Here is a 14,192-nt window from a genome sequence, read left to right as displayed (position 1 = left end):
AGATTTTCAAATTTCAATTCTGCAGACTTGTTTATAACCTCTGATAGAGCTATTTTGCTCGGCAAAGAATAAATTCTCCGGGTATGAGATATTTTTCCAACTAGTGCCAGCTACTAGCACGGAGCTGAGCAATCTAAACAAAGCAGCCAGTCCACGGAAGTGACTGAATCCTGATAACTGTCTTCTCACCAGGCTTTGATATGCAGTCTCTCAACAAAGTGTCTATCTGATGCGTTTGAACAGCAGCTTTCGACTGATTTCACAATTATTTGGTTCAAGATTTGCGGCTGAATGTATCAAATAAGCGACCACCAATCACAAACGAGCTTCGGTCGGATGTTTCAAAATCTGTTTTTACTATGTTTACCATCGGTAATAAAATCAATTCCAACCATTGGTAATAGAAACAATGGCCTCTGCTAGCAGCACGTAGCGGTATAAACTAATTGAATCGTAGCATGTATGGTTTAGATGTGCATTTAGTGCTACTATAAATAATATATAATAAAAAGCCAATATACTGCTAATATAACGCTATGGATTTAATCGTTATGTATCTAATCTTTAAAATAATATCTCCTTACATTCAAACATATTCAATACAGTCTAGACGACAAAAAGAGCGCACTTGCCGTGAATTACGATGTAAAGGATCACGGATTCACACTCACTAAAGGTAATTTTCGTAAATCACTGTTGATCTCGTGTGCATACCAAATTCCAGTAAGACTAAGATATCAATCTCGTATCATTAGAATATTTTTAAAACAAAACTTTTTGAGCGACTTTGAGGAATGCCACAATTAAGACAGGTGTGGACTGTTAAACTTCGCACTAATAATAATAATAAAATGCACTTGTGTTTCATCAACATAAAAAATACTACACACCTAGAAGAAATAATGTAAATTTACGTCTCCTGACCCTGACATATAGGAGCATCAAAAATAACTTAGTTTTACGTTTGATTTTAATTTTACATGACGTTTAATTTCGTAAATCATGTAATTTTACTCCACATACAGCGTTTGTTCTGAATGGTAGGAAGTGTAATTTTATGTCATTGCGCATGTAAAGTATATGCTTCATGTAAAATTAAATGAAACACGGTAATGTTCCGTCATTTCGTGAATTACGGTTTGTTGATTTGTGTCATGTTTGCAATTACGTCAACGATAAAATTCAGATTTTTTTGGTGTGTAGTATTTCGACTGCAACGTTTCTCCACTTCTGGAAAAAAAAACTTAAAATCTTTTTAAACTCCTTTGCATAGCAAGGCATCGAACGAGACCTTGAGATTCAAGAAGTACAGATAATTTCTCATAATATTTGACCGTTCTGAAAATGAAACTAGTTCTGCTAAAATAGGATCAACATGCATTTGAAGTGAACATGGAAAATATGGTTTCGAAAAGGAAAACCAATAAAATATCCTGACATAGTAACGTTCAAACTGCTCTTCAAAATCGTGTTCTCATCCATTGCTGTGATGAGCTTAACAGTCCCATATGTATTGGAAATCCATAGCAAATGGGACTCTTATGCGTATCATGGCTGTCTAGTTGTCATACAATTTTGGAAATATATCACTCAATACATGAGAAGTATAGAAATAATATAAAATATTGATGATTATAACATATTTTTTGAGGTTTTGTCCCATCTCCGGCCACTGTGCATTGCGGTCGAAATACTAGGGGGAACTGGGCCAATTTGGACCAATTAAGGATTTATGAGCTATAGAACTGGAACGTGTCAACCGATTCAGAAATAGACATAATATTTTTTTCTGAAAGCCTGATCAATTGCGCACAGTTTTTTTTTTCTACGGCGACTTATTCCGATCTTTTACTGTATTGTGAAATGAAAAGTTCTCTTAAACATATAAACCTTTGTAGTAAATATACAATAAAAAGTAATAGCTGGGCCAAATTACCTAAATATAGATTTTGAGAAATTACGTCAAAATCGGTCAACCGATTTGCGAAAACTTATGTTTTCCTGAAAGCTCGACCGACTGCGCCCACTTTCCTCTTAAAAGGTTTTTCGCGATTGCGTATCAGATCGAATCTACGGCAAAAGGTCCGATTTGGACCAATCCATATTCTATTATTCACACTCCGATTAAACGAAAACTGTTGATAGATAACTATTAAATAAAAGATAGTATCCGGCAGATTCAAAATCACGATAATGTACTTGATTTATTTAATTGTTGTTGTCAACAAAAATCTTGTGTTCGGCTTACACGTTTTCAAAAAAGCATTCCGATATAACATTCGCCCCTAGCGCACGCATACAAAAACTGAGAACCGAAAAATTTTGTGAGATAGAACAGAGCTACATGACAGCCATGAAAATGATATATACGCTTTTCATAACATTACCATAGCTGAGCAACAGCTGGGGGTCCGAATTGAACAACGGTCCGAATTGGCCCACTTCCCCCTAGTATCTATTTTGATACTGAAATGCAAATGCAATTAATTTTTATCATTATTATTATAGTTGAATATAGAAGGTTAATTAGATGACTATTATTCACGTTATTTTAAATTTCCTGCTTTTTTGTTTTATAGAAAAATCAGTGACATGCTGACCTTCTTTTGTTTTAACCAGCCATGCGTTCCTCGTATTTGCGTATTAAGGACTGCATCAAACAATCGATTTTTTTGCTTTAATCGATAAAATTATTATCAGAGAATATTTTTGCAAAGTTTCAGAGTATAGCTGATTAACATCTCATTCCTGTGAGTTTTCATTATTTTTTTGTTTCTGAAAACCTTAAAGCCCATTTTTTTGAAAAATGTGTTTTTCAAAGCTCCGTGTGCGTTCCCAAAAACCATAAATGCTTTGTATACAAGTAAACACTGTTTTTAAGATAATGTATCAAAAAATCTCATGTTAGGGGTGGGCGTAGCGTAGTTGGTAAATCGATTGCCTTGTACGCAGCGCACCTGGGTTCGAGTCCCGACCCCGCACATAGGGTTAGAAATTTTTCATAAGAGATTTTTCTAACCCGAAGAGGCGAATGACCTTAAGGTTAAAACCTCTATAATCGAAATAAAAAAAAATCTCATGTTAACAGGCCTATCACTGGGTCTTTGTGTACAATAGGCTTGATTTAAGTTTATAATTGTAATATCTCGCAAAGTATTTGATATCCCCTTCCAAATTTTTACACAAACTTTTTGACATGATACTTAATATTTAAAGAAAATAATAAGTGAAAAAATTGGTCCAACTTAAAAAAATCAATTTGTTTTTAATAAATAATAAATTAATAAGTTTTGTAACAAAAAATATTTTAATTTTTTCCGTATGCTCATTTGAAAACTTTTTTTACTTAATATTTTTCATATATCGAAACGTTTCTGAGTTTTCAGTAATCGAAAAATGTTCAATTTTATAAGCTTATAAAGTTCAAAGATTATTAACTTGAAGAAATCATATTTGGCCAAAACAAAAAATACGTGTCAACTTTTTTAGCTAAAGAATGCAAAAAAAAATGGAAGGAATAGAAATTTTGGTTGTAAATCTAACGTAGAATGACCCATAAGTTGGACTTCCAACGAGTGCATGACATTAAGCATTCAATGGAATCGTCGTAAGGCTGGTTCATACGCTGAGACTTATGAAATTCTTAGGTGCATTTTCTTCGGTATTGTAGCGCCGGTAATGGGTCATGCTACGCAGGGGGACTACACTAAGGTTTTGCACGTTTTTTAAACGGCTTTTTCATATGGTTTTCGCAATTAGCACGGTTTTTTCGTAAAAATATTCGAAGTACTTTTAAAAGCAAAAGACTTAGACGATTTTTAACAAGTTTTTTTGCACAGATTTTGGAATTATCACGATTTCTGCTTTTATTCCAAGTCCTATTGAATGCAAAAAAATTAGAAGATTTTTGGAAAGGTGGAAAAGGCGGATTGAAGATTCTTTTTGGCCCACACTTCAACAATATGGTTGATTTCAGAACAGTATTAACGAGTAGAAGCCAAATGTCTATATCTGACCCTATTTTAAAAACCAAGACCAAACCAATCAATATGGGTATTTTTTGGAACAAGCTTGACGAGTAGACGCCAGATCGTCGCTGTTGTGCTATCTTATGACACACGCCATTTTGGGGTAAACTGAGTTAGATATGCCACATCACTTGTCTAAAAAATCTCTACAAAGTGGCGTTTTTAGAATTTTGACATTCTGCTTGGTTACTGAGAAATAGCGAGAAACCTGCTGAGAAATTTTTAATTTTTTGCTTTAAATGACTGTGTTTGGAGGTTTGGCTCAAGTTATCTTGATGCATAAGATATTTTTATGTGTAAAACTATCTGTGAAACACAATGGCATAATCATTTTCAAAACAAAAATATACGAATTGTGAGAAAAATACAGTTTATGTTTTAAACAGGAAATATAGAATATTTGGCAACACTGTAACCAAAAATAACAATTTTTCTAGATTCCCAGACTCATTTTCTTCAAAATGCATCTCACCGACTGTTTATAGACCAAATAAAGCCAAAGATATGAATAAAAATTAATAAATGATGATTTTTTTCTATGGAAAATTTTCCATGCACGATTATAACACGCCATACAAATTTTGTGATCAATACACACCTATGACACGTGTGAGTGCGACTTTTGTTTATATTTATAGTAAAAACTCGCAACATAGTCAACCGATCGTCGTAATATTTGAAAGATTAGTACAGAATAGATAGACGCTACAATTGTCTTCTTTGTATTGTTTATACCATTTATAAGTTTCAAGATATCCAATCTCAAACTTTAAAAATCGTTTTTACTCGAAATGTGCTAAATGGCGCTTGTCATAAGATAGCACAACAGAGATGAGACAGATGGAGAATTCTCTAACACCCAATCAATATGCGTAGTTTTGGAACGGACTTGACGAGTAGAGGCCAAATATCGAAACCAAGATGGTAACTTCCGGTTCAGTAGAATGCTCTAAAGCCCCATTAATATGGATATATTTGAAACGGGATTGATAAGCAGACGTCAAATATCGATGCCTGAACACATTTTGAAAACCAAGACGGCTACTTCGGTTTAGTAAAATATTCTATAACCACAACAAGTCAGGGGTCAGTAATTGTGCAATGCAAAGTGTTTTCGTGCTGAAAATAAATAGCGCCTTTAAATTTTGAAGTATAATTTGTTTGAAGAAGTTCTTGCCTTCATGATTGAGTATCTATAGATATATACTGTTAAGTGATTATTTCATCTATAAGTAATATACGATTTTTTTCCAAACTTTTTAATATAGAAAATATTAATACAAAAGAAATTGCAAAAGAAACCATATATCTAATTTTGATAGTTTTTAAACTGTGAATCACCCTTAAAATTAGTTTTAACATGACAACTTTTTTAGCAATTCTCTTACGTTCTTACAATCTTCCACAAGTTATTTGTGATATCAAAACACGTATTATTGCGCAACAAAATGACTTCCCAGCTGTTGAATCTAAAAGATATTAGAAATTTTGTGATATTTTCAGGATTACTTCCATCCTAAATGACGCGTTAATTCAATTAATGATTAAAAAAAATCAATAAAAACTCACAGAGTTACTCTGCATACCTCAAAACTTAACACGTGTTGCTTTTTTATTACAAACAATATTTTGCTTGGAGGTTTCCGGACATAGTTTTTTCATGTCGAAGATCAAAAGAATTTTTTTTAATATTCTATTCAAAGCAGGTGCGAGAAAGAGAAGCAACGCAAAACTTTACATTAGAATATCTTTTTACGATAAAATCGGATCAATTTGTAGTCCTCGGTAATGTTTATCTCTACATCTTGAACAATATATCTGAGAATGTTGGGATACATATCATGATGACGGTATTTTTCGCTGAATTATTTCTTTCGAATGCCAATATTCCACATTTTAATATACAAACTTAATAATTGTTGTGAGTAAACCAGCAAGTTTATGTTTGGCATGGAGCCAATTACCATTCGACTTTTTGCTCCTTAATGGGTTATTTAAGGTGAAATTATCCCAAAAATATTACAAAATTTGAAACATCTTTTTAAACTCAACAGATTGGAAACAATCGCAAAAATATGTGTTTCGATACCACAAAAAACTCCGCGAACAATTCCGAGCACGTATGAGAAAGGCTAAAACAGTTATCATCACAAGAAACTAATTTTAAGGTGTCTTCCATATGAAATGTTTCATAATCGAAGCTATCAAAGTTAGACATATGTCAATTTCTTTTGTAGCAATATTTACTACAACTTTGCTGAAGATACAAAATCTCTATCTTAATTAGCTGGGAAAATTAATTTCATATATCACTTACCGATGAATTGATCACTGAACGGTATATTTTTATAGATGCAGAATCTTAAAGTCAAGAACTTCTTCAACAAACTATACCTCTAAAATTAACGGTTTAGACACTAACACCCTTTCATGCCCAATTTCTTTCTAGCGCGTATGACGTTCCAAAACTTTTTTTTAAAGTGTTAGGGTCAAGAAACACGAAAATATTGATAAAAGCCGTCAAAAATGTTGTAAGGACATATTGTATTTAAGAGAATCATACAAAACATCGATTATTTTTTCAACGATCGGCCGTGTGACGGGGCAGGGTTGGAATTTTGTAACTAAAACCTATGAGGGGGAGAGTAGGGGTCAAGAATCACCGAATAAAAGCTACGTGATTTCTGTGCGGCTCATAAGGAGATATACTGAATCATCAACCAATCACCCCCGAATAATGTAAATGAACATATTGTGCAATAATAATTGATGTTTTGCACATTCTCCAAAAGTATCCATAATGTACCACATACTTTTCGTAATCGAACAAACATCAACATCCACGTGTGAAACTGATTATAAAAATTGCAACTGTAATTGGGATAAAAAAATGTTGTATGAATAATCGATGGGATTATCCAGGCGTGACGAGTCCAACGCGAAACAATCAAATCTAACTTGTCTACCCTCAGGGACCAAATTGATGTAGATTTGTTATCGACAAAATACAGAAAATTTAGGTACTTTTTGACGATTAATCTCGAAATCATATAAGTAAATCATAACTTGTTGCATTCTGTCTATGATGATAAAGGTTCCATTCGAATTCTATGTTTATATATTTATGAAATTGCTAGAAATGTGTGATTTTCCATAAATCAAAGATTTTATAAAATATAGGAGACATTGCGGACACAATGCTCCAAAACTTTTCATATTTTAATAAGGATGACTACCATTCGGGTGCTATTTCCCCATAGTTGTGAAAACCTCACTCGGGATGGGCAAGGTAAAAAATTGTTCAAATAATATAAAATTTGGTATTTTAGCTTATCTTGATATTTGTCGTAATACCATAACACAAGGATTTTTTTCGAAAGTAGTAGTAGTTTTTAGTATTATCCAAAAAGTAGTCAAATTTGTCCTGTAGGATTGACACCTCCGTTTATATATTATTGCTAGCACATAACAGACAATCAAGCATAGTCGAGTTATTTCTTATTTTAAATGGTGGTTTTATTGCAGCGCATGGGTAAGCTAATTTCATTTGCTATCTGATTGAAAGCAATAGATAGAATAAGATTTTGACAGCTCATATCGAAAATCAGAATAGATATTTTCTTTGAATGATGAATAGAAAGGTAATTCGCTCTTCGCTCAACGACAATTAAAATATTACAACAGACGGCGGAACGATGGTGAATTGAATCAAAAAGTAAATATTTACTAGAGACCCCACTGTAAGGAATCACAAGTTACACTGAATCAGTACAATTCTTTAGATACGGTGGCGGTTGGGTGTACTAAAATCAGCACACCGTGCGCATTTTCCATTACCTACTATGATCGCGTGAAAAGGGCAGTAACTTTTATCAAGTTTGTTGTGGGCGCATTTACACACCCATTCATCACTACACACTTAAAAATATTTACATCTCACAAGATGTAACATAAAAGCAGTGTCACAATTCACTTGAATTTACATTCAAGAACAAGTAAAAATATGTGGCGCTCACAACTTTCCAGTTTCTTCAGCCGAGTTTTACATCAAAAGAAACACAATATTTTTTTTTTTGTATGTCAAAGCATGTAAAATTCTATTATGAAATAGGCAAATACGTCGCAACATTGTTTACGTCATATGTAATTTCCAGTTTTTCTAAGCGTGTAGATAGCGCCTTAAGTGTCACACACAGTTCTATAGAAAATCGAACAGTGGGATCTCTAATATATATTTTCTTTATGATTGAATTTTTTCTTCTTGGAACGTATTTTTGAAAAATTATTATTATCTTAGAAAACAATATAAAATAGTGTGTTTCGTATACAAATTGAAACCAAAATTCACATGAAAGGTCTACAACTGAATCTATTATCTCGAAAATAAGCTATGTCGAATCGTTCCATAGCTGTGTAAAATGCATGAAACCTACAACGATTACAATTCAACGTCATCTTTCCCACAGATTCTCGGCTTCTTAGTCAAACTTTCTCGGTTGTCAGCACAATGTCTCCTGATCCTGAAATGGTGTACCAACATGCTCCGTCTCCTGCTTTATCACATTTACAAGTACAGTGTAACACTCACATGCCAAACAGACGGCATAATACTTGGTGACATCTACCCAGGGTTGATCACCGAGCCACCCGAGACCGACCATACCGATTGTGCTGGCAACACCGACGATCGAAATCATGTTCGCTCCTTCCTGCTCAGTGTAGCCATGCAGCAGCATGTAGTCGGGGATGTAGAAGTAGGGAATGATGTACCTGAAGAAATGCGAAACGGTTTACTAGGATCGTCAGATATATATTTTTCAAATTTCTGACTTGTGAAAACAAATACAGGAATGAAAGGTTAGAAAAGCGAGTCTCTCGAAATTCGGCGTGTTCAATAAATTTTGATATGGATGAAATGTTGTAGAAAATTGCCAAAAATACACATATCACCCTATAAAGTTAGGTTTTCACGATTCGTTTACTTGTGTCAATGGGACGGATGTATCTTACAAAAGGTTAACTGTCAGTTTGGATGAAACATATCGGAACCGGGCCGATAGAGGTTTATAAATCTCTATGTTCCTCTCATTTCCTACGTCTGAACATTTAATCCCGTTCTAGACGTGTGGTAACTTTCGTATGAATCGAATGAAACTAGTTTTGATATTTGGATCGCCCTAACTAGTGCACCTAAATCGCCAAATTTCAAGAATCTGCGCCCTAAGGAACACATGGCAAACTTTTCGGCTTCCTTACCATATAAACAGAAGTAGGATCGATAACGACAACATGCCAAACCGGAACTCTAAAAACAATGAAAAATCGAACATTGTCTTCATTGCATCGATGAATCCGTCGTACCATCTCTGTAAATGGAGGAGTAGTAATAGTAGTAGTAGTAGTTTTGAGTCACTTTGTACGAAAACATAACTAGCATAACCATAATCCATTTGAGAAAATAACCAACGTTAAAACTTAGTTAAAATAGCTACCGGGTGATATAAAGCATTACTTTTCAAAAAAAAAAAAACTGTCGCCAAAATAGTTTACAAGCGTAGAGTTATTAAAGCGGAACAAATTTTGCGAGAACCCTGATATAATTTAGCCTACACCATGCAAGAGCAAAAATCGTATTATTTTTAAATTTGGAAAACTCAGAGCAACAATACGTAACATATAAAATGTTTAAATCGGATAATTTGTTCTAAATAGAGCGATGATGGTTACTTCCGAGATCTAACCGGGGCATTTTCTGACATACTAAATTCTGATGACCTACCTTAAACCAATTAACTACAAATAGAAAGCTTAGAATCTTCAAAAGTTTGAGCATAATAAACGAGTTTCTGCATTCCATCGACTTCCGACGGATATTGAACTAAATCAAATGGCGCCAGACGATATCAGAACAACTACAGCCTGTATTATCATGTCCCAAAATCGATGTTCGAAGAGTCGTGGTGCTCAACCCTAGAATGGAAGATATGCATATTTGCAGCATTTTTGTAGAATAAATCAATTTTTAAGGTCCGCAAATGCGATTTATGAAAAAGTGTCCATTTCTGTGCCAAATTGTCGCATATAAGCGGTTTTCGCAACTTTTTTAAAGCACAACTATTTTCAAATTATAGTCTACCAAAGAACGTATCATGTATGCTAAATCATGCTCTGAAAATATTTCCAGCACTGATCTTATATACAGCAATTTTTCGTCGACTGAATTTGCGGACCATCTAGATGATTTTTTAGAAAATTGATTTATTCTACAAAAGGGCTTCCTATATGCATATCTTTCATTCTAGGGTTGAGCACTAGGACTTTTCGAGCATCGATTTTTTGGGGACAGCCTTTATTGTCCAGCGATAACTAAATATAGATGAAAATTTCATTTATTTTTATGTCAACGATACTAGTCCGCCTCCCAAACCAAACCATGGTTTGACTCACGGACTAGCCTCGTTGTCGCCAATGCGAAAATCACGAATGTTCTTTCTGCGACTTCATAGCCCAGGGATAGCTTAATGGCTACTAGATTAAGCCGGAGTAAAAAGGATTGCAGGTTCGAAGGGGCGAGTTATCGCACGATTGTTCCCGTTTAACTTATCCGTATCGATCTGTTATGCGGCACTTACGTTAAAACCAATTATGTTAAATTTAGTTTAGTAGTTTCTGCTATCTCCGTTCAACGCATTATTGCCTCAAATGATATGATGGAAAGAGAGACGCTCGATTCGAATTTTCGCTTCGTTCGAACACGAGTAATTCAAAATTTTCATTTTAGATTAGTAAATTGGCATACCACAGGTAATAGAAGTTCAGGTTACTGCCAAATTGAAATGAAACGAGCGACTAAAACCAACTAAACAAACGTTTGAAGATGGCGCAACGATCGATGCTACGCAAATGAAACGCAGCTATCTGACAACGTATAACAAACAGTTAATTGCCCATGATCGCAAATCAGTCCCATTAAGATAGGAAATCCCATAGAAAATGGGACAAATATGCGACCATGGGTAGTTAAGTAAATGGCAGTATAGGTTTTAAATACTAAATGTAATAGCATCGAAAAAACGGATCTTGACTTTAATTAAAACGCAATTAATTGATAATAGGCCTAATCAATGAAATAGTGTATGTCTCTGCTCTGACTAATAGGATAAAATGGGGCACAATCACCTCAGTTCATATCCGATAATATGTAACAGTTCGAGGAAACATATGTTCCATAGCAAACTAAAGTGTGAGTATTGCCCTCATCCTATCTGATTATATCTAATGGTCCGTAATGGTTTCCATAATATCATCAATCATGGTGTCAAAACTCTTTTATCTTATAAGATAAGATAAAATGAAGAGAAAAGGGAGGTTTTATGTTGCTTTGAAATGCCCACTGCGGTTTTGTTTTGAAAGCGATTATAAAAATTAAGTATGTGTTAGGAAGTGAGATTATCTGGTTACATTTGTTTATATAGAGTAAATGGTGCTGAGCTATGAGCTTAAATTAAAAAAAAACTTTTGTCATTTTGAAATGTGAGGAGTAAGGTATATAGTGCACTAATTTTCGGCTACATCAGGATACTTGAATGTGTCGAAAATTGTCGAAAGGGATCATCCATAAATGACGTAGCATTATATGGGGGAGGGGGGAGTTTTGTATTTTGTGATGATGTGTGACGACAGGGGGGTAGGGGGTCATGTCATGCTACGTAGCTTTTTTAAAGGGGAATAGAATAGAATTTAAAAAAAAATGCAGTGGTGAGGGGGGGGGGCAGGGTTACCGTCAAGCTACGTAATTACCAGGGGGGTATTTAGAGATTTGTAACGAAATGCTACGATGGAGAAGGGGGTGTTAAAAATCATTCAAAAAATGCTACGTCATTTATGGATGATCCCAAATCGATATCAATGTGGCCAGCTAGACTATGATGATCTAGACGTGTAATTCTAAGATGTTTGATACCCGTATTGATAGGGTGGCTAACGCTGTGGTTTGGTAATTCCCAATGGGAAATCGTTAAAAGTGAACAATATGGACATGGCCCCTAGTGTGGCTAATACTTTTGCAAAAATCAATCAAGGTATAAAAAAATTGTGCAAAATTTGAGCTAAATTAAATCATATTAACACGTGTCCTAAAGCGATTGTAGTTTTATACAGAAAGTACATGTATTATTTCATACGCATTAACGGACTTACACCTGTCATTTGAGGACTACCATTTATCAGTATTATGATTACCATTTAAGTGATTCATTATGACTGTTTCTTCTTAGCTTTCGTTACGTGCTCCGGAGCACTGTTCACCCCGTTCCACAGAGGAGTAATTGGGGTCGAATCCTGGCCAAAATTATTTGCTGCTGCAATTGTTGTTATTATGCCTTAATATGAACTAAAAATAGACAATTACTAGTTTTTGGAACAATTTGGCATCTACCCACCTACCAGTGCAGAAGCCAATTTTCTATATCCGAATACTAGTAATTTCTAGGTGATCTTTGTGAATACATTTGTTTTTCCAGTTGCATAAACATTTGATCAGTGGGAAAGGGAGAAGAAAAGGAACGCCTGTGCATATTTTCATAGAGATATATTTTGGCAAACATAATATTTGACCCTACAGCATTTCGGTGTACCTCAAATTAGTAAAAATTTCAATATTTTCAAATCGCTTGGGATTGGTGGATCGGACAAGATCGGAAAAGTTCGAATATTTTTTGTATAGCTGAAATCTTGTTTTGTAATAGTGCTTCAGCAACTTTGCCGGATCTAGCCGTATAATGTAACTTTTTTATCATTCAAATTTGAAATAAAATGTTTAAAAAAGGTATTTTTAAAGTTGGTGCAATACACAGCAAGTCTACTTTTTAGTTAGTTTTAAGCTGAAGTTAAACAAACGGTTGTGTTGAACTACGTTTGTAATAATATTATCTTATTTAATACAGTCATCATCACTAGAAAACAATTTTGCTGAATATATAACGAAAACGATTAAAATATCCCTTAAAATATCACCATTGGGCATACATTCAAAAATTCTTTAACAATTTTTGATATACTCCTAATTTTGCCACGTTATACAGTAGGTTCTTAGGTATGTACAAAAAATATAACGAAACAGAAAAATCGAAAAAAAATATTTTGGTTTTTGGCCAAGAATTTGTTCTAGTTACTCCTCTGTGCGTTCTCTAGAAGATGTTTTCCTGTGAATCGAGTCAATTAACAAAACAAAAATATGAACTATTCTTAAAATTACGCTCGTTTTGCATTTCTTCTAAATCTGTTGTTAGGTCCAAATTTGTTTCGTTCAAGTAGCTCTGCCGATATATCTGAAAAATAGGTGCGTAGGGTTGTTTCACGCTACCTGTCACCGTTATTTTTTGCTCACGAAACCGGATAATATTACCACTTCACATGAAAATTAGTAATTTCTCGCACCAGGTCTCCTTTGGGTAAACACAATACACAATGTTTCACTTCACTGGATGAACTTGTGTTCATCTTCACGAAAAAATAACTATCTTATACTTCTGGTGAGAAATGAGTGATTATCAAACATAATGAATTGAAAAGTTATTCACATTCGGTTTACGGAAACTGAAGATTGCGAGCTCACATTATTCGGAAAGAACATGTAATTATTTTGTCCTTGTGTAGATGAATGAGAATTATGATGCCTGCATACAACCCATTTGGGCTCATTCGATAGAACTGCGGTCGCTACCTCTGTTCATTGCCAGTATGAATGTTAAGGCATTCGATTCGCATCGCTTAAACAAGAGGATTTTATATTATTCGTGGCATTTAAAACTGGACTCCATGAAAGTGCGATTTTTCTTATAAAAGTGCGCTTTTACATTGAATCGTTTTCATGTATGAGGCGCACTTATTTCTCGTTGGATAATACATAAGTGCGTAATAGACACCAAGACGATTCAATGTAAAGGCGCAGTTCTATTGACGTTTCCGCACTTTCAGTCGCACTTATTATGTGCGCAATGCGCTATATTGTCCAAAATAATTTTGTTGTTATACTGCTTCTATGAAACGATACAAATATATTGACACTGATTGAAGGCTGACTAATCAGTGAAATAGTATGGCACTAATAAGATTAAAACATGTGAATTTTGCTTGCGTCAATTCTAGCTAATAAACTGACAA

At 34.3% G+C, this 14,192-nt stretch overlaps 1 protein-coding gene across 3 annotated transcripts in view; it reads right to left on the bottom strand.

The window, feature by feature from the left end:
- Positions 1-14,192, bottom strand: part of LOC131693235 (monocarboxylate transporter 14-like) — a 108,579-nt gene that overhangs the window by 12,415 nt on the left and 81,972 nt on the right. The window contains exons 4-5 of one of the 3 annotated variants that reach the window (XM_058980896.1): positions 9,285-9,394; positions 8,617-8,798 (exon numbers count right to left, since the gene is read on the bottom strand). The exons of the other annotated variants lie outside the window; for them this stretch is intronic. Of the exons in view, the coding sequence (XP_058836879.1) occupies positions 8,617-8,798; positions 9,285-9,394 (292 nt within the window). The remainder of the gene's footprint in view (positions 1-8,616; positions 8,799-9,284; positions 9,395-14,192) is intronic. 3 annotated transcript variants of the gene reach the window in all.

This window comes from Topomyia yanbarensis, chromosome 3 (assembly GCF_030247195.1).
Source record: "Topomyia yanbarensis strain Yona2022 chromosome 3, ASM3024719v1, whole genome shotgun sequence".
Taxonomy (NCBI): domain Eukaryota; kingdom Metazoa; phylum Arthropoda; class Insecta; order Diptera; family Culicidae; genus Topomyia; species Topomyia yanbarensis.
The sequence above is the reverse complement of the archived record's forward strand: the minus strand, read 5'-3'. Positions and strand labels throughout refer to the sequence as shown.